This window comes from Chaetura pelagica, unplaced genomic scaffold, assembly GCF_000747805.2.
Source record: "Chaetura pelagica isolate M959 unplaced genomic scaffold, ChaPel_1.0 scaffold234, whole genome shotgun sequence".
In the NCBI taxonomy this organism is placed as follows: domain Eukaryota; kingdom Metazoa; phylum Chordata; class Aves; order Apodiformes; family Apodidae; genus Chaetura; species Chaetura pelagica.
The window spans coordinates 1,183,031-1,204,525 of NW_009952967.1; the positions used below are offsets into that span (position 1 = coordinate 1,183,031).

Consider the following 21,495-nt stretch of genomic DNA (forward strand, 5'->3'; position numbering starts at 1 on the left):
CCTGCTGAGACTTGTTTGAGTTCCTGTGGAAGGGATTACATATCAATTAGGTTTGTAAAGCTAACTATACAGTGCATGGCACACAGCCTCATTCAAAAGGAAAACAGATGCTACAGTTCACTGAATTTTGTAACTATTATCTTGTATAGATCAGAGTTCACAGAGTAAAATCTCATCTCTTCTTGCCATCAGCAGCTTTCCAGCACTCTCTGAATGAAAGCAGATGTCCTGCAACAACTGAAGAGAGTTCTCCAGGAGTTCAGCACCCTGAAGTGTGCCCATCCCTGAATAACTCCCCCCCTCTTCAACTGTATGAGTCCGCATCTGCCTCAGAAAGGTTCTCCCACAAGAATCTACTCCTGTACATGTCAGGAGCCAGATTCTGCAGACAGGAATAAAATGTTTCTTGCAGATGATAACTCAGTAACAAGTAAGTCACAGCTTCAACCTCCAGCCCCAGTAACTGCAAATTAGTGTGAGCAATTCAAGGGGATGGCAATCACGTGCAAGCTTCAGCATCCTTCAAGGCTCAGGGCCATGGAGATGATCTGAGGGCTGGAGCAGCTCTGCTCTGGAGACAGGCTGGGAGAGTTGGGGTGTTCAGCCTGGAGAAGAGAAGGCTCCAGGGAGACCTTAGAGCACCTTCCAGTGCCTGAAGGGGCTCCAGGAAAGCTGGGGAGGGACTTGGGACAAGGGCAGGGAGTGAGAGAACGAGGGGGAATGGATTAAAACTGGGAGAGGGGAAGATTTAGGTTGGCCATTAGGAAGAAATGCCTTAGTGTGAGGATGGTGAGACACTGGAACAGGTTGCCCAGGGAAGCTGCGGCTGCCCCATCCCTGGAAGTGTTGAAGGGCAGGTTGGATGGGGCTTGGAGCAACCTGGGCTCCTGGGAGGTGTCCCTGCTCATGCAGGGGGGTTGGATCTAGATGATCTTTCAGGTCCCTCCCAACTCAAACCATTCTATGATTAACTGTTCCCCAAGGAGAGAGCTCTCCATAACTGAGCTGAGACTGACTCAGCAGAGCCAGGGGAGAGTCTCCCTCCCAGCTCACCTGTAGATGTGGAGTGCCAGGCAGTGGGCCTGCCACCTCACTGAGGAGGAGTTGGACTCCAGCAAGAAGCAACGCAGGAACTGGATGAGGGTCTCCTTGTCAGCAAACTTGTTCAGCTGGTTCACTAGGGCTGTGCACAGCTGATCCTCCTGACTGCCTGAGCTCTCCCCTAGGGAACACACAGTGGCAGAGAAAGACTTAAAGCAGATGACTGGAGCACTTCACATGGAGGACAGTCTCCTGTTTTATAGATCATAGACCAAGGATAATGGGGATAAATTCTTGTGTTTCAGACAACAAGCAAATTTAATGTTTCTTTTTCCAAAAATATAATGTAGTACTCCTGACTAACATAGAAAAAAAACTTGCCAGTAAGGACTTGAGAAATGTGCTACAGGTCCTGATAAAAAGAAAAGCATCAACCATGAGGAAGTGAAAAGACTCAGAGTATCACCTGATAGAAAGGGCCAAAATGGTTCCTTGAAGAAAAGCCAAGAGAGAATTTATGCCCATGACTTTCATAGGAAAGCTTAATTACTTTCCCAGGCCTTTGGCCTGGCTCCAACATGGCTTACAAGTCAGACAGAGGAAACAACTCTGAACATAATAATTGAAGAGCAAAGCAAACTAGGTTTGCATCTCCAGTATGCATCTTGTTTTAATCCCCAAGAGCATTTCAACCACCTATAAACCAGGACAGGCAAGTTGGGTGGAAGCTACCTGGTCACTGGAATAGGCAATTTCCTTTAGACAGCTTAAAGCCCACTCAAGTTAATAAATATTCACAGTGGGCTTGGGATATACTCAGCACTTAATTTCAGCCCCAACTCTCAGCACATACTGCTTCATCTTTGCCTCTCTCCAATCTACATATGGTAAAACTCCTCTCCTAATTGTTGCTGAAGCCTGCCAGTGTCCTTGCCACAATCCATCACCCTTTCACAGCAGCAGTAATTATCATAACAAGAAGCAGTCAGTTCTCTCTAAACAGAAATAAAAAAGGCCAAGAGGAGCAGATTTCATCCCCAAAACCACCAGAGAGCAGGGCATAGCTGCAGCTCACCCTCTCGCTCTTTCTCCTTTTCTTCTTTCTTGCTCTTTTTGGTGGAGGATTTGCTCTGTGTTGCTGGCTGCCCAGGGCCAGAAGCTGCAGGAGCAGAGGTGGAAGCAGTGCTTGATGATCCAGAGGATGAAGCCACAGACAGCACTTTGCTGCCACACAGAGCACAAGAGAGAAGCTGCAGGAGAACTGGTGACACTCCTTCATCTACCAGGAAGCTGACTTGAAGGAGGAAATATAGAACAGCTGCAGAGAGAAGAAGAACATCTTTGAAGTCTGAATTAATGAAAAGCAGGCAAAAAAAGCTCAACAAAACCAACCCAGCCCGAAGCAAAAAACCCTTAAAACATGACAAGGGCCATCCCACAAACTCACAGACTCCTCCTATCCTTACACTACAGAGGCATTAGAGTACACAAAGGTGAAGTGTTTCATCCCAAGTTACACACTGGAACAACAACAGTGCAAGGAACAGAACAGATCTCCCATTCCTGTTCTTCTAAGTTAGCCATTACACCACATTGTGTTCTTTAGCTAAGCAACAGATGCAATTAGAGAACTGTGATAATTAATACTGGGAATAGTTCAGTTCCACTCAGAACTCTCAACTCTGTCCCCTTCTCTGCTGAGCTTCCCCATTGGAGAAGTGTTGATTCAAACCAAGAGTTTGCCCATCCCCTCCTCTCTCAGACACTCTCAGAGAAGGGACTCACAGTCATCTTTGATGCAGAATTTCTGCCAGTTCACTGTTCTCTGTGTGGCAATCTCTGCACAGGCCTTTAGATGTTCCATCTGAAAGGGAACAGGACCCAACACCACGTCAGCATCTCCGTCACTGACACAAATGCCACCTCCATTTTCCCCCAGCACAGAGGCACCCTTCTCCTTACCAAGCTGATCAATGTATCATACTGCAGGGCAGAGCCTGAACTGGCAGTCACCACACTGGCACGGAGGAAGATGCCTTGCTCTTCCAGGAGCTTTTTGATGCCACGAACATGAGAGTCCAAGGTGTGAAGGTCTCGGAGCTGGCGATACTTGTCCTTTGATCCACAGATGAAGAGCAAGAGCTTGCGGACTTGCCGGCGCACAAACGGAGTCTGCTGGATCATCAGGTACTAGACAAAGAAAAGCCTAGAATGTCAGCACTGGGAACTCACCAGCACTCACTATGCCAACAAAAATATTATGTGTTCTCTCACAAAAAGATGAACTAATGGATCTGTCAGCTTTAAAGAAGTCCCCTATAAAAGGGAGTCTCAGAAGTGTGGTGTCACTTCAAGTCACTGCAGAAGAAACTCAGCATCCTAAGCTGTGCAATTATGAAACAGCTTTTGAAAACCACTCTTTGTCATCTGTGACCTCAAATAAGGAGCTATCATGCCTAATAAAGAAATCCTTTCTCAAACTTGTGCAAATGTCAGATAACTTATCTCAAGGAGGAAGCTATCCAACCAAAGGAACTGAAAAGATAAGACACCAAATAACAATTTCTTTTTAAAAAACTACTTAAAGTAGGAATAGCCAGGCACAATGCTACATTGTACCATCTCAGACAGTTTCCTGTTCAAGTTTTCTGGCAATTTTCTGGGTTTTTTTCAACATTGAGTTACAGGAAGTAAGAGTAATCTTATTTTCCATGTATGCTTGCCTATAGATTTCTGTTCAACAGGAATAAAACCAAGCTGAGAGTTCACCTTCTTTCAAGGGGGAGAAAAAACAAAATCAGAGAGGGGCTTGAGATCAGTCCTACAAAATGAAGGTAACATGACTAGAAAACGTTGTTAAAACCTGTAGGATGATCACATTCTCACTGACCTCAGACAAAAAGTAAAACCAGGAGTGATCAAAGACAGGAGGTGGGATGCGGGAGTTGGTGTCTGCAATCTTCTTGATCTGATAGGGCAGCCGCAGCACCATCTCTGTCAGGAGCTGAGTGTAGGCCTCAAAAACATCTGCAGCATGACCCTGAAAGCAAGAGCAATCCATCAAGCTCTGGTTCTGAACACTCCCAGTCTGGTGTCCTGACAAGCTGCAGGGTGCCTTTCTTCATTTTCTGCAAACAAAACTCTCCTGCACCTTTGCAGCCAGAACAGCAGCTCTCAACTGATAAATAAGCCAAGAAACCTGTATGAGGACTTCAACTAGATGGCAACACTCAGGATGCACTAAACTATTTTAATAGATGAGCTTTCAACTTAGGAGATAGTATCTAAAGGGTGGGTGCAAGGAGGATGGAGCCAGACTCTTTTCAGTAGTTCCTAGTAACAGGATGAGGGGCAATGGGCACAAGCTGGAACATGGGAATTTCCACTGAAATATGTGGAAAAAGTTCTTTACAGTGAGGGTGACAGATCCCTGGGGCAGGCTGCCCAGGGATGGGGTGGAGTCCCCTTCTCTGGAGATATTCATAAGACCCACCTGGATGCAGTCCTGAGTAATGTGCTCCAGGAGATCCTGCTTTAGCAGGGGGGTTGGACTAGATGATCTCTAGAGGTCCCCTCCAACCCTGACAATTCCATGATTCTTATACTGAACTTGTTTTTTTTCGCTGGACCTGTACATACACCAAAGCCCCCCGCAACCAGCAGCACCTTTGCATAAAAACACCACAGTGGTAGAAGGATTCTAGGATTTAGTGTGGATATCCCCATCAACTGCTAGGCTTCCTTGCCACAATAAGTAGCAGAGGTTCAGAAATTCTGCCTGCCAAGCAAAAGGAGTCAGAGGATGGAGCAGTTTCCCTTCAGGAAGCTTAACACTTCAACCAGAAACAGTGACAGCAGCTCCACAGAACTGCTGGGTTGAGGAGGGCACTGATGGATACAGTGAGCTGGGCTGCCTTGAGAGAACTCAGAGCAAACCTAGTTGTAACTACACATTATAGAAATGGATTTTAATTGCACTACTAAGGGAAAACCAGGTCTGCAAAGATGTTTTACTTGCTTCTGTGCAGCAGCCTCTTAAAATAGGTTGTGTGAAGCTGACAGCATAGGGTAGCACTCACCTTCACATACTGGCGGAGGAAAAAGGGGCTCATGTCAGGTGGAGAAGAAGTAGTGTGAGGTTTCAGGAGCTGGCTGGTGGCTACAGGCTCCTCATCATTCTGCTGGCTTTTCCAGTACTCCAGCAAAGACTTCAGCACGTGCAGGCAGTAGTCAACTGCACCAGAGCTCAACAAGGCAGCAGCAGTGGCACTAGAGATGAGGGAGGAAGACTGAGACAAAGAGGAGGGGAGTTACTAGAGCACCTGAGAACCACTGTGTCGGAGGAGCAGGAGGAGCCCTGAGAATCAGACAGCACCTGCTGACAGCAGGGATGAGAGAGCAGGTTTTTGTGAAACTTTACAGGCAGCTTGTTAAGTTTGGGGTTTGTTTGAGGTTGGGGTTTTGGTGGTTTTTTTTTTGTGTTTATGAAAAGCAACTCAAGATATTTACAGAGACTCTTTTGAACAAGCGCTTAGTAAAGGAAAACAAATAAAATCTCCTCTTAAGTCTAATCTCCCCTCAACACATGTGCCAGAGGCCACTCTGCTATGGATTAGACAACTAGGGCTTTTTTTTCTTTTTCCTTTTTTTTTTTTTTCCCCTCATTTTATTATTTATTTTTTTTTAGGTTGGGATTTCTATTTGTTTATCTGGGATTTGGCCAGCTGGGGGTGAATTCTGGTAGAGAAAGAGTCCCTGTTGCAGATGCCTCTCAGAGGTTCTGCTCCACCCAGGTATTGCTCCACCTGCATTCTGCAAGAAGATGAGCTTTGATTTCTGTGGGAAGCTCAACTGAATAACAAAGGCTACAGAAAAAGCTACTGTAAATAAAACTATTAAAGCAGCCCTGTAAATCCAAACAAACCCCACAGCTCATAAGCTCATTAAAATTTGATGCAGTTCAGACTAAATTTTTTAACCTCTATGCTTTTTTATTAATCTCCTTCCCACCACACATACTGCTTTTTATGCCTTATTACTGTACCTTTTAGCAACAAATATCTAAGGAATCCTCTTAGCGACTTTTACGTTGACACAGCAGCATATTGCTTTCCAATAATCACATTACAAATCCTCTTTAACCCCTTCAGCACCACCAAGAAGCCAGGAAATAAAAAAAAAATCTGCTAGACCATTTTAAAAAACATCATTAATGTGCTGCCCTTAACTCAGCCAGAAACCACACACAAAACAAGTGAATCCTGTTGTCTTTACATGTTGGTTTCCTCCATTCTGCATTTCAGCAAAGATCTTTTTTCATAAATGTCGAACACTAGAAATTAGGAGGAAATTCTCCCCTGTGAGGGTGGTGAGACCCTGGCCCAGGTTGCCCAGAGAAGCTGTGGCTGCCCCATCCCTGGCAGTGTTGAAGGGCAGGTTGGATGGGGCTTGGAGCAACCTAGAGTGGTGGGAGGTGTCCCTGCCCATGCAGGGGGTTGGATCTAGATGATCTTTAAGGTCCCTTCCAACCCAAACCACTCTATGATTCTATGAACATTAAAGATTCCTCATGAATTTCTCAAAGCACTTCTTAGTCTTTTTCAGTTTTAACCAGCTATTTCAGTTCGCAGCTTTTAGACTAATCTGGAGGAACAAAAAGCACCCCCCCCCCGCCCAACCACATCATCCTCCCTGACAAAGCAATAGAAAAAAAATGTACCTCACAAATGGAAGACTTGGATCCTGACTTAGTTCTGGACATGAACACACTCAGCAACCTCATCACCACCAAGTGCACTTCATTGACAGGAGAACGTTCATTTTTCTTGGACACATCCTGCAAGGAGAGAGCCTTCTTGTTCACTTACAGAGCTGAGCACATTGTCCTAAGCATCTAAATTTCAGTGCTCTGATCCTCATACAGCATTTCTAATTTAAGCTCAAGCAGTAATACTAAAAAAGCAGCACAAATTCCTCAATATAGGGGTTGACAGTGGTCTGGATGCAAGAGAACAGTATTACTCAAATGAAAAGGTATATTATGTCAATTATGCATCACTGATCATGCCTGTTTGAAGAGTTTAAGTGAAACACATTTTCATGCTCACTTGTGGTTGTCAGAAGCAGGAGAGTTACACTCAGCTCTTTTTCTACCTCTTGTGAGGTGAGCCAAGAGAAAACTGCCTGAACACATCCAGACAGCAATGTGTTTCTGTGACTCCTGTACATTTAATTCCTCCATGGAATTAAATTAAATTAAAGAAGCCTTGTCTAGAAGGAGCAAATTGAAGGAAGGCTGTGTGCTCACACCACAGCTTACCTTTTTGTCCATGCACAGCTCTGCAATCAGCTGGGACAGAAGGTTGTCCAAAGCTCCCTTGTCTTTCTCATCATCTCCATCTAAGTCTGTTGTAAGCATCAGAATAACCTGGGAATAGAAGTCAGAGAATTAACAGAAGGCAGGTTCCATGTTTTCAAGATCAATTCAGATTCCCTTGCAGGTTTCATTTTCATTTATGAACTTTCCCAAATTCTGCCTGCACCATCAAACCAAAATACAAACATTCAGTATAAACCAAACAGAGCCTCCCAAATACATCAGGATTCAAGGATTTTAAGTTCATCAGCCAGCTAACACTACACTGAGAAAGGGTAAGGAATGCTGTGCAACCAACCAAACACTTTAGAGCTGGGCTGACACACTGTGACTGGGCAGTAGCAGTAGTGATTAAGTGTTTTGTTAAGGCTTAACTCCTGAGCCCTCCTCAGTTACCTGCATGTAAGGAATGGCACGGACTCCTCCAACATTCCTCAGCTGAGGCAGGTTTTGTAGCAACCTCTCCAGCAGCATCAGTCGGACCATGTGCAGCCTGTGAAGTCAGAAGCCAGGAATCACAGATGACTTCAGACATATCCCAAAAAATATCACACCCAGTAGGATTACCCACAGAGCACTGCAATTTACCACATCAATTCAGAGCTTGAAGAAATCCTAAGGTTATCAAATCAGCACAGACAGGAGAAACATCACAGTCAAGTGATGTCAAAGATGCAGAGCAACTCTGACCATGGATGTTGTTCTTCACTTCAAGAGCTACACTGCCTACCATGGCTACTTGCAGAATTCAACTGTCTAGAAACAGACACCATAAATCAGTTCCAAACTGCACTGGAAAGATGTTCCCACAGCATGAAAACCTGCAGATCTTTCCCAAAGTGCACAGCACTCCTGCACAGACTTTTTTCTCTAGCACTAAATTTCATGAGCTCCCCAGCTGGAGGTTTCAGTGATTCCTGTTTAACAGACTCATGCAGGATTTTTTCGTCACTTCCTACAGGCAGCAGTTTTGTGAGACACACATTAGATATGTGTAACATGTTAGAGGAAGGCATTTTCCAATGGCACAGTTTGCTCTAGCCTATGTTTTCTGACTTCCAGTTTTTACTATCCAGAATCACAAACCATCCTCCATGGATTTCAGCACCTCCAGTCTACTCCTCTATAAATGATAACACTGCAGATCAGATGTGCTGTTCTTGAAGGGGAAAACCAAGCTCCTTGCCTGTTGCTGGTGTGGACATCTGCCTCTGCCTCTCCTTCCCCCTCTGAACCATCTCCTTCCTGCTGGCCTGTGGTGGTGCTGATGGCACCTGTGCTGGAGCTGACGCTGCCTGGTCCAGCAGGGTGGCCCTCGGCTGTTGTGTCCCCGTAGGCGCTGCTCCGGCCAGACACTGCAACAGAGAAAGCAAACAAGGGAAAAACCATGCAAGGAGGTTTGGAACTAGATGATCTTTAAGTTTCCTTCTAATCCAAACCATTCCATTATTCTATTGATTTTTATTGTTATTCCAGACCAGCAAAACTACTGAAGATTCCCAACTCCACAGAAACCCAGAATGGTGGGGGTTGGAAGGCATCTCTGGAAATCATCTAGTCCAACTCCTCGCTAGAGCAGGATCCCCTAAGCAGATCTCACAGGAACACACTCAGGTGGGTCTGGAATATCTCCAGGGATGGAGACTCCACAACCTTCCTGGGCAGCCTGTCCTCAGAGGAAGGAAGTATTTCCTTATATTTAGGCTAAACATTCTGAGCTTCAGTCTGTACCCATTGGCCCTGGACACCACTGAGAAGAGTCTGGCCCCAGAAAACTCTGGCTTCCAGAAAGCTACACAAAGTAAGCAAATATTCAGTCTGTAGGGCACTTTGGCAGTAACCATAAAACGATGTGTGGCACCATCTCCGTGGAACTGAGATCTCTTTTCCAGGGATTACCCACCCCTCACACTCTTGGTAAAGTCTTACTTAAATTCTCAAGTTGGAACAAGATGATCATTAAGATCCCTTCCAACCCAAACCATTCTATGATACTGATCACAGCAAAAAACAGATGTCCAGACACTGGCACAGCAAGGGCTACTCACCACTGTGCTCACCAGCCACGGAGTCCACGGCGCTGCCACCGCTCTCGGAGCCAACGCTCCCACCATGGTCTGCAGGTGAAGTCCGGAGAGTGGAACCATCTGTTGCAGCTGTGCTGCCCTCATCATCCGAGGCTGGAGCTAAGAGAATGAAGAGAGCTGTTACAAGTAAAAACACTGCCTTGATAGAACTTCAAAAGAAGCAAACGCTACAAAAGAAAAGCCACGAATTTTTTCTTTTTCTTTGTGTGTCAGTTTTTGAGCACAAATCAAAAGGGAACTTAGAAGTTTCCATCAGTGCATTTAAGCGTGCTGAAATGGAGGGGAGATGCCCGGAGAAGGAGACTTTCTCATGAAGTAATTATCTAAGTTACTTGGATGGGGCTGCCCCATCCCTGGAAGCATTGAAGGGCAGGTTGGATGAGGCTTTGAGCAACTTGGTCTAGTGGGAGGTGTCCCTGTCCATGCAGGGGGAATGATATTTAAGGTTCCTTTCAACCCAAACCATTCCATGGTTCTATGAATGTGTGGTTGTTCAAAAAAGCAAAGGGAATCCAGTATGTAGGGTTCTTGTCTGTTTTATTTTAAGATGAGGAAATAACTTCCTCAGAAGCCTATACCTGTAGTCTATCAAAGCAGAAAAAGGCCGTAAGTATTCTATCAAGAAGACATGAAGCCAACAGTAATAATTAGTTCTTCAAAACTGTATTTACAAACAGATGTTAAGTCATTATTCAGGTTAAAATCAAAAAAAGCTTGTTTCTTGCAGTGAACAGTTACCTGATGCTGTTGTGTCTGAGAGTGTTCCGGCATCGAGCGAAGAAGAGCTGGGTGCTTGGCCAGACAGTCCTAAGCTCTGCAGCCCCAGGGCACTACTGCTGCTCCCTGCAAGAAGAAAACAAATTACCAGTATCTTTCTATGAGAGAATCATCTTAACTCTGGACTTCTATATGTATTTTATATTCTATGTGTATTCTATATTCTATATGTACTATCTTTGCTTTGCTGGTGGTGACATCAACAGCTTCTGCTTTGCTTCCTTCCCTGTTTCCTCATATTCTAGTTACCTTCTTGACTGCCAATGATAACTGCATCTTACCTTGCTGATCTTGTTGCAGGCTCAGGGCAATAGCCAATTCCACCATTGTTTCATCATCTGCATCGGGAGGAATATCCAGCATAGGAGGGAAGCCCTCTGCTCCAGCCAGAAGAGCCTCCAGGGGAGAAGGGTTCCCATTGTTGACATTTTCAGAAGTCTCCAAAACCATAGATTCAGACTACATAGAAGAAACACAGTGAGAACTTTCATCAAACCACCACCAGCTCATGGAGCACCACAAACTGATTCATCAGAACTAAATTAAACTCAAGTATCCAATATACTCAAAAAGGCTCCAAAGAGAAGCACTCTGGACTTACCACCATCTCAAAGTCCCCGTGATCAACTTCACTTTGCTCCTGGCTTTCCTGTCGGATGTGCTCCCCATTTGCCATCCCAGAACTCTGCAGCTTGTCTTCTGCATCATCATCATCATCATCATCCTTATCTCCTGAGTTACAAAAGGTTGATTCACAAATGTGCTCATTCCTCACATCATAATGAACAAGGTAATTAATGCTGGAGAAAAACCTAAGCTCTCCTCAGTTTACCCCAAGTCACTAACAGATTCCATGACAACTACAATTCATGGCAATGCTAAAAAATTATTCTTGGATGGAGATCCAAACCCCTAATTTGGGCATTTTTGCATGCATCTTTCTGACTGATTTATAAGGACTTTAAAATATGCATAGAAATACTAGGACAATCTAGAAGTCTGAATTACTACCCCCCAGATAAAACAGTCAGATTTCCCTAACAGGTTAGGGAAAACATTTCCTTTCTCTTTGAACCCAAAAACATTAAGGAAGAGGTGAATATTTTAAAAAGGATAGGTTTTCAGGGGGTAAGAAGGAGAGAAGAAAGGAAGAAGACTGGGGTTTCCCCCATTTAAAAGCCTACTCTGGCAAATCAAGCAGGTCATGCTCATTTAAAGGCAAAGATGGATGGATCTTGCATACCCATAGGTGTATTGCTCCGAGGGGAGGATGGCAGGGTGACATGTCTCCTCTTGTTCCTTGGTCTCAGCACTCTGATCAAAGCTTGTTTGCAAGAGAAGCTCACTGCAGGATCCTGGAGGGTTCATAGTTCATCATGAAACTTCCTAAGCTTTAAATGCTTATTCACAGTATTTGGAAAGGTGGCTAAAAAATACACTTCTGACTCTGTGGGCCATGATTTATGTAAGACACATTTCACTGCCCAACTTCTAATCCCCTTGGTTCCCCCAGCCATAAAGCAATACTTATTGTTGCAATGCTCATCACCAATGTTACTAAAAAGCAAGGACAGAAATTTCTCCTCTCACTTCTAGCTCTGTGTTTTTTGGCTGCATGTTTATTTTGCATCCATATTATAGATATTATCATTCTACCGCTATTTAATTCTCTTCCTACTACCAGTCTTACAGGCTGACAGAGAGGAGAGCAAGATTACATACTGGGCAAAGTAACATCTGCATGTAGATCTTGGATGCTGAATGGATACAATCCAGTTCACATGTGCAGTATCCATGGATAATATCCACCAGGGCATTGACTGTGGCTTCAACATGAGTGAGACCTAAGCAGGAAAAAAGCAGGACTCTAATCAGCTATATTTCCATTTCAGCACAGAGTGAGACACTGCAGGGAGCACCTTTTCTTTGCAGACTTCAAGAAACAATTTTAGCACCAAAAATATATTGGAAGTTTCAACCCAACATGAGGTCACACACCAGTCCTGTCTCCCCAATGGAATATTGTGCATGCCATATACCAGCACCACTGGATATCCTCCAACACCAGCCACAACGCCGAATATGAATAAATCCATCAGTCCCTTTTGATTGGCACAATGCACATCTTTTTGAACAAAAGCATGAGAGCAGATATACCTTAGAAAGCATTAATTGCCTCATTAACACCTTAAGCCTATTTTGGAATAAGTAATTTTCTCTGTTTATAAGCTCAAAATAGGTTCCTTCAAAACACACAAAGGAAGAGCTAGCAGACCTGGCAAGCAGGCTGGGGCCAGGAAGGCATTTTTGGGTTTTGATGCATGCAGCTTCCAGAAGTGGTTGACCAGCTGGGTAATAAAGGTGCAGCCATCTCCCTTAGCTTGTTTCTGGGCCTCCTTTCCTTCTTCATTCTCTGTACAGATCAAAATATAGCTGTCAGGTATGAGCAGGGAAAAAACAAGTAGGGTAACACCACGTTTACTTGAAGTAGCTTTTGCTAGGGGCTCTGATGTCCCCTTTACAAGGACTACCACATCCTAACAAATGTGTCAAATATCATCCCTGTCACACCAAACCAGACACATGGTCAGTTCTCACAGAGGAAGCTGAAGAAAAACCCAGACTTCTGTACCTGTGTCCAACTGTGGCAGCTTTGATTCTGTATAATGGACCAGATTGTTGGGTCTCATAATAGCAATGGATCGAGCAGTGATGACCAGTCTCTGGAACACCTCAGGATCAAGGTCCTTTCCTTCTTTGGTTGAGGAACTCAAATACTGGATGGCTTTACTCAACAATGCTTGATCCTGTAAAGTGAAAGATAACATAAACCAAAATAAAACAACAGGCAGCAGCGCAACAAGGCAACTGAAACACAACTGCAGGACAGACCCTGGGAAATCTGACACTTGCTGCTTTAACTCTTGACCAATGTCAAGCAAGAAGGACAATTAATATTAAAAAGTCATCCTGTAACAGAAGAAGTCTGGCTTGAGAACAGATTTTCACATTTTCTTCCCCTCAGGCTTAAACATGGATGGAAAGACCAGTCCATAAACATAACCATTTGAGTGGTTAGCAAATGCATCTGTGCATTTACTGCAATGATGACAGCACAGACTCTAACCACCACTTAGCCTTGTGTTTTCCTACCACCCCCTAAGTCAATGCCTGTGGAAATGGAAATCAGAGCTAGACAGTTTGCAAACAATCTTCCTGTGTTTAGAGATTCTGATTTCTCTAGATGAATTGATGTTATTTCCCAACAAAATCTGCCCAAAGCATTTTAAGTTGTGAAGTTCTGAGGGAACACAAAAGCCAGAGCAAGGCAGGCAACAGCAGCTAAAGAAAAATCAGCCAGCAGGTTTACACTGCAGGAAGGACTTTCTAAGGGTGTGCTGCATCTCAACCATAAATGATCAAGTTCCAGAAGACATTGCAGACCCCTGCCCAAGGTTACCTTGTGGTTATGGTACGCTGAGCGGCTGGTGTGCAAGCTAGCCAAGAGGCTCTTGGTTTGCTGCTGGACACTGGAAGGAGCTGGCATGGAGAGCAGCATAGTGGCCAGTTCCTGAGCTGCCACCTTATTCTTCTCCTGCTCCCAGAACAGACAAAAAATATTCTTCAGTACATTTACCATCAAGGTGGTGCAGGAGTCTGATTTCTCAGCACACCTGCAGCTCCCTCCCCCTCCTTGCACTGTGCACGCAAGTTTCTGTCTACAGTCTTGACAGCCTCCTCCGTTCAGTTCATTATCTGACATCTAAGGAACATCTCACATGTCTACATATGAAAAAGTCCTTTTTTCAGATTCATGGGCTCCTACTCTGCTGTTTTAGTAAACGAGGTCACTCTACAGCACAAAAATCCCACCAGGGATAAATGCAAATGCCAACTGACGTTCTAAACTAGTTTCAAACGCTTTTCTTTTGCTAAGTCAACTTTCAGATCAGTGCTCAGAGCACAACGGATGCGGCTCTCTCCCATATCAGGCCCCCGGGGCTGCAGGAGGTGCTGCTGATCTTGTCCCTCCTCCCCCATCTCTGAAAGCTCAAGGATGTATTCAGAAAGTTACTTGCCTTCTCGTTGACTGGTCCCACAGCAAAGCAGCTTTCCAGTGCTTCTAAAGAACTCACTACTAGCCTGGAGGGAGAAAGGAAAGCAGGCTTGAGTACAGCAAACCTTCTCCCTCCTTAGCACTTTGCTTTATGCAGGCTACAGTCATGAGTAGCTCAGAGACAGCTAACGAATGCCAAGTACAAAATCAAAGCATGATAAAACCTGCCACAGGCACCATGCATATCATTTCATTGTGTTACAGACCAGAGTTAAACCTGGCTCACGCTCACAGACAAACTTAGGACTGCTTTAATAATCCACAGCTGAAAGACAGGGGCTTTTCTCTACCAAAGAGGATAAAACACTTCCTTACGCAGCCTGCAGCAGGGATAACTTGGATTGTCTTGACAGTACCAATTCACCATGGCCCACAGCTGTACATATGACTGCAGATCAAGGCTTGGAATGACACATGGGAAAAAGCGGAACCGACTTTTCTGAGGGAGCAAGATTCCACTCGCTTTGCTATTTTCACACAGGTCCTCTTTCCAATTGGGACTTTCAGTGCGAAGTATTCCGGAGGAAAATGAAACTTGGGAGCCCTGGGTAGGACCCAAGTGAAGAGATGCTGAAATCCAAACTTTTGACAGGCTGGTAAAATACTTGCCCCAAGGAAAAACCTGATTTACAACTTGTGGCAAAAGTGCTGAGTTTCCCTGGCAGCACCACTTCATGCCTTGGGATAGAACTACCTGAAACGCTAGCTGACACGCCAGAATGAGCAGTGCAAGAATACAGGGAAAAGGAGGGAAGAGACAGCAATAAGGAGAGGAATACCAGTGTAGGATTGAATACAAGGTAGGAGGAACAATTGTCTGGTGGTGATAAATAACATGACATTCCCTTACCCACAGCCCCCCTCCATAACACTCCCAGGGGAATATAAGTGGGATAAAGAAGCAAGGAAGGAGCAAAGCAAGAAGAGGAGTCTGTCAAACAAGCAACAAGTTATGCTGTACCCAGCAAAAATCTGCAAACCACCTCATCTTTACATTTTTTTGCTAAACCATCTGCCATGCAAATGACCAGAATGTAAAGAAGCAAATGTCACTTGGAAAACAAAAGAAAACCCCAGTCAACAAAAGCCACACCATGTGCTCGGTCTCTGACACACACTCACTCGTGCAGAGAAAAGGATGGCATACTAACCGGTCCAGGGTGGTTAGGGACTCAGTTTCAGAACTTTGGGGGAGCAAAGAAAAAGGGAAAAAAAAAAAATAAATAAAATAAAAATGTGTAAAGCTCACAGAAAAAACTCCCTACAACACATTCTAAGCAAAAAGCAAATGAAATGGGGAACTCAGGAAGCTGGGAGAGCACTTTGTACAGTGAATCTAAGCACGGTTCCGTCCAGCTGGGCAGCAGACACTTGCTTAACAGCAAAATAAAGAGAGGAGATCCAGGCCACCCAGCACTGACAAGTCAAACACGCTGCTTAAAGCACCACTGGAGGTTAAATCTGAAGTACAGACCCCAAATTTTTATAGGAAAGCTCCCTCTTGCCTGTGTCTACTCAAGGGGCCCTTTCTAAGGTCACCGTGATATATTCTGGTTCACAAAAAGACAAAATTCTTGGCTCTGACTTTTTAGACTATAATCTCACTGCTTTGAAACACCAGAAAGCATGTCTGTGCTGAGAGGGACACCTTGTGGAGATGTCACAGCAGAGGAAAGAAGGAAAGAGAAGTTAAGCACAGGGGAAAAAATCCCATGAACTATTAGGACAAAATACTCAAGGATAGTGAAAAAGGTCCCTCAGCTGGACATAACTGCAACCTCAAGCACTGCACCTTCACCTGAAAATTTCACTGAGACAAAAATGAACCACCATAGTCAGGCAGAACACCCCTTAAAATGTTCAGTTTCCAGCATTTTCCTCTCTCATGTTTCCCCCGTCCTTGCTAGCTTGCCAGGCTTTCTACAACCCTGATGGCACAGACTGTATGAGCTGAGGGAAAGATCTCGGGATACTAAAAAAGCCACTTCTCTTCTGCTAAATATATGCCCAGCTCACCCTTGTGGTATGACTCTCAATAAGGATACTGGGAGGGCTGGCCTAGCACTTTCTCCACCACAGGACTTAAACCTGAGACATGTGGGCTATGAGGTAAGTTGGTCACACACAAAGTCCTCCTCAAAACTGAACTTCAGAGAGGCCTAAAATCTTTGTGAGCTCTGGAGAATGGAGAAGGGCCAGCCTGAAATGAGAAAATGTCCCAAGGTGGCAGAAAACTCTCTTAGCTCTTCAAGACTGCTGTAACAAATGAACTTAGCAACATGAAGCATGCACACAGATCTACCCATCTACTCCACCACAGAAATCAAGAGGGAGCACCAAGCCCTTCTTAGAAGACAATAATTGACTTTTCAGCTGTTCTTTGGTGTGACCATGAGAATAACTCACTAAGTCCCTAAATTGCCCCAGTTAAGAAAGGCAGACAAGCATACCCAGGTCCCCCAAGAGGAACTACCCATTTTCAAGGAGAAACAGAAGAAAGACTGCAGAGATACCTCTCCAGGACAGTTCCACTGGCAGCAGCAGGGGTAGCTGACTCAGTGTCTCCAGTGCCATTCCCTTGATTCAGGTTTGGGGGACAAACATTGCTCACTGAAGCAGATGGGAAATCCTCAGGGGGCTCATCAGGCCACCCAAACTGCTCTTTGGTTTTGCCATAAATTTTTATGGAATCCATCATTGTAACTCCAGCAGGATCCACAGAAGCTCCAACTGCAGCAATGAGAGAAATTTCTTAAAAATTAACAAAACAGGTTCTTTTGAATACAAACAAGCACATAAGGTTGGGACAGTGCTTACACTGTAAAATTAATACACAACCACCCTGACAGATTAATCTCCTTTTCAAGGGCACTTTCCCTCTCTATTAACATAAAATTGAACTGAGCTATTGCACATTCATCCATTGCAGTAGGAAACTGGGCAATAAATAAATAGATTAATCTGTTCCTCAAACTGTTTCTGTGGTGAAAGGAACAGCTTGTGGCAAACCTTCCTACCACAAAGTGAAGCCTCAACCCACCCAAGCAAACCCACCAGGGAGTCAAACAATTAAACAAAGACTTACTGAAGATGGTTAGTTTTTTGTCAGCCTGCAAGGCTTCCTCACGAGTGAAAGGGAAGTCAAACCAACGAGCCCTGGTCATGTTGAGCTGCATGGTACGACCAAAGATCTCCAGGTAGGAGGGCGCTCGCTCGATGGCCTGAGTGCCGATCTGGATGCGCATCCCTGTCATCACCATCGTGCTGTTGTTGTTTGTCACTTCAATGGTGAAACCCCCAGGCTGGAGAAAACAAATCCCAGCTAAGAAAGGTGAAGTCAAAAATTCAGTCCTAAGCTAAGAATGAAAGTCTGTACACAGCCGTTTATCTAACAGTATCACAGGATTGGTATGGGGTCACTTGAACAAGGAAGACATCAACTCAGACAATAATGCCACCTAGAAGCCCAACAGAATCCCCAGATGGCCCCACTTACCTTTGTGTTGGCCACATACATGCCAGTGGAATTGAGCCTGTGCTTTATCTGCTGAGCATTGTAAACCTGCAGCAGGTCATTGCCTCCAAACTCTACGTCTGTGAGTTGCTGGTTGTGTTCAAAGAAGTCAATAGGGAAGTTCACTTGGCTGGATGTGCGTGTTGCTAAAAGGGAAGAGAGATGGTTTTGATAAAACATGTTCGAAACAGGCAAAGCTATGGTAAAAGAAGCTGCAGAATGACCTTGCCTCCTTTGGAAATGCCTGCGTGAGCCAGACAGCCATGTGGCTTCATAGACACTTATGGAAATATTTTACTGAGACTTAGCCAGTGCTTAGCCCTGAGGTTAACTGGCATTTCCCAGAAGGGAGTGTCTTAGAACCATAGAATGTGGGGGGCTTGGAAGGGATCTCTGGAGATCATCCAACACCCCTGTGAGGAGGAACACCCAGGGCAGGTCACACAGAAACACATTCAGATGGGTCTTCAAAGTCTCCAGAGAAGGAGACTCCACAGCCTCTCCAGGCAGCCCATCCCAGGGCTCCATCACCCTCACAGTAAAGAAGTTTTTCCACCTATTGAGACAGAACTTCCTGTGTTCCAGTTTTTGTCCAGTTTCTCCCTGTCCTATCACAGGCCACCACTGAAAAGAGACTGGCCCACTCTTCTTGACACCCACCCTTCATATATTTGTAAATATTAGTAAGATCCCCTCTCAGTCTTCTCTTCTCCAGACTAAACAGACACAGGTTTCTTAAGTCTTTCCTTGTATGACAGATGTTCCAGTCCCTTCATCATCCTTGTAGTCTCCCTTGGACTCTTTCCATTATATCCCTGTCCCTCTTGAACTGGGGAGCCCAGAACTGGATACAATACTCCAGATGTGACCTCACTGGGCAGAGTAGAGGGGGAGGAGAACATTCAGATGGGTCTTCAAAGTCTCCAGAGAAGGAGACTCCACAGCCTCTCCAGGCAGCCCATCCCAGGGCTCCATCACCCTCACAGTAAAGAAGTTTTTCCACCTATTGAGACAGAACTTCCTGTGTTCCAGTTTTTGTCCAGTTTCTCCCTGTCCTATCACAGGCCACCACTGAAAAGAGACTGGCCCACTCTTCTTGACACCCACCCTTCATATATTTGTAAATATTAGTAAGATCCCCTCTCAGTCTTCTCTTCTCCAGACTAAACAGACACAGGTTTCTTAAGTCTTTCCTTGTATGACAGATGTTCCAGTCCCTTCATCATCCTTGTAGTCTCCCTTGGACTCTTTCCATTATATCCCTGTCCCTCTTGAACTGGGGAGCCCAGAACTGGATACAATACTCCAGATGTGACCTCACTGGGCAGAGTAGAGGGGGAGGAGAACCTCCCTCGACCTGCTGGACACATTCTTAACACACCCCAGGGTTCCACTGGCCGCCTTGGCCACAGGGCCACACTGCTGTCTCATGGTAACTTGTTGTCCAGTAGGACTCCAATGTCCTCCATGGAGCTGCCTTCTAGCAGGTCTACCCCTAATCTGAATTGGTGAATGGTGTCACTCCTCCCCAGGTGTAGGACTTTTCAATCTTGGCATCTCCATTTGCCGCTGCTACCTTACACAATGTATGTATGAGAAGTCCTTACTAATGGCAGCCGCCTTGCGCTTGCGAACCGGCTTCATGATGCTGATGACACTGCTGGGCTGGAGGGAGGGCTGGAGCCAGTAGGAGGTGTTCTCTACATTAGCCATGTAGATCCTCAAGCTGCCATCTTCACACAGGAGGATCATAGTGGTCCTCTGCTGCTCATTGCAGGCTGTGTGACGGATGGCCACCATGTCCTGAATCTGCAAAGGCAAGTAATGCAAGTCAAGGAAAAGAGCTGGCAACCACTGCTGGAAGAAACAAGCTGTAAAGAGCAGAGGTCTTGTTGAGGGAACAACAAGAAACCACAATCAAAGGGGCAAAAATACAAAAAAACATGACTGACCTTTGCTTTGGCTGGCAAGGTTTTAATCTCCTGGATGAGAAAGGTGTCAGGCTTCACCATCACCACCAGTGGGACCCCTGTGGTTTGCTGAACACAGCACACCAAGCCAGGATGGTTCATCACCTCAGACCACTGACACAGTGCTGGTGAGGTCTTACTCCCACCATTTGAACTGCAAGGGACGAAGGGCAGAATGACATTCAGGTAAGAAAGTGAACACACACAGAATTCACCACAGCTAAAAACAGTTAGAGCTTCATCCTAAGCAGGAATTCAAAGCACTACATTAATGAGCAGCTCACTAATGAACATTAATGAATAGAATATGGGTGAGAAACCTCAAGACAGTCACTTAAGTGGGCAGAAGGCACAAGTATCCCAATTCACAGCCCTGATCTCTACCCTGAAAACTTGAGGAAAGACACGTACTAAGAAACATCCTGTGCCCAACAGCAAGGGAGTAATTTTAAAATACCTTCCAGCTATGTTTTTATCTGAGCAGATGCACAGTTCCATGTTTCAACACACCCAACAGGACTAAGCAAGGGCCACTACAGTAGAATCTGTGTGACTTCAGTCACTGGAAAAAAATAAAAGCTGCAGAAAGATTAAGTTAAACTCCACCAGGACTAGTGAGCTCTTGAAATCTCACCCTTCTACAGGCAGACTCTCCTCACAAGAGTGGCTTTGTGTCAGGCTAGTGAAGAGCCTGTGGCCTAAATGCCCAGCTCTGAGTGTCAAAAGAGATAACAAAATAGCTTTTTTCTTGCCACATTCATAGCATAAGAGATTGGTTTCCCCCAACGGAGCCTGCAAATAAGCCTTAATATGCACAATGCACAAGGTCCACTGCAGTACTGGTCCCCAAAGGAAACAAAAGCTTCCTGCTCTGCAGGGTGGGTAATCCCATCAGTTCCAGCTGCTGCACCAGTAGCAGCTCCACACTGTACAGCAAGGCTGCTCTGAAACTACCTTTCTGCCCTGAAATCCTAGCAGGAAACAAAAATGTATCCATGCTCGACTTTGGTTTCAGATAATTCCAGGGCAGAACAATGTGAAAAGTAGCAAAAGAACCTTCAGTCAAAAAGGGGATCTTCACCACAAGCTCTAGCCATTCAGAACCGGGATGTTAAGAATCATTAGGAATATTTATTAATAACAAAGAGAAATTAAACTTTCAGGGGAGCTTTCCACGAGCCTCACCTCTTGATGTTAATGGGGAAGAGCCTCTGTACTTCCAGACTGGCCCGGCTGACAGTGGCTGCAAAGGATTTGCCCTGGCAGTAACTGAAGAACAACATCTGCAGCACATGGGAGTAATAGACTGACACACCCCCTCCTGCCACCTGCCCGTTGCTGTCCTGGGAGGTCAGAGAGAAACAGCATTTAAGATAAACACATCCTGACAAACACTGTCAAGGCTTTCCAATTTCTTGTGACAGAAGCATTCCAAAAGCCTGTTCCCTGCTCCCTTCCCAGCAGTGGGAGGGGACAACCCTACATGACAATTTTTTAAGCTCAGCTCCTCAGTGAACTCATCCATCAGATACTTCAAAGGCTTTTGGGAGGGGATGCTGTGACTGCACAGCCACAGGCAGCACCCTCAGCTACCACATCTGTTGTATGACAAT

General features: G+C 45.1%; 1 protein-coding gene across 1 annotated transcript in view; it reads right to left on the reverse strand.

The window, feature by feature from the left end:
- Window positions 1-21,495, reverse strand: part of UBR4 (ubiquitin protein ligase E3 component n-recognin 4) — an 81,786-nt gene that overhangs the window by 32,953 nt on the left and 27,338 nt on the right. The window contains 27 exon segments of the mRNA XM_009995794.1: window positions 4-23; window positions 1,054-1,222; window positions 2,117-2,359; window positions 2,827-2,905; window positions 3,004-3,231; window positions 3,932-4,081; window positions 5,121-5,330; window positions 6,761-6,877; window positions 7,361-7,468; window positions 7,814-7,910; window positions 8,604-8,772; window positions 9,466-9,603; window positions 10,243-10,347; window positions 10,563-10,740; window positions 10,883-11,013; window positions 11,525-11,636; window positions 12,004-12,125; window positions 12,557-12,694; window positions 12,914-13,088; window positions 13,742-13,876; window positions 14,361-14,424; window positions 16,912-17,128; window positions 17,484-17,700; window positions 17,895-18,058; window positions 19,520-19,721; window positions 19,865-20,036; window positions 21,068-21,225. Coding sequence (XP_009994096.1) covers window positions 4-23; window positions 1,054-1,222; window positions 2,117-2,359; window positions 2,827-2,905; window positions 3,004-3,231; window positions 3,932-4,081; window positions 5,121-5,330; window positions 6,761-6,877; window positions 7,361-7,468; window positions 7,814-7,910; window positions 8,604-8,772; window positions 9,466-9,603; window positions 10,243-10,347; window positions 10,563-10,740; window positions 10,883-11,013; window positions 11,525-11,636; window positions 12,004-12,125; window positions 12,557-12,694; window positions 12,914-13,088; window positions 13,742-13,876; window positions 14,361-14,424; window positions 16,912-17,128; window positions 17,484-17,700; window positions 17,895-18,058; window positions 19,520-19,721; window positions 19,865-20,036; window positions 21,068-21,225 — 4,018 coding nt within the window.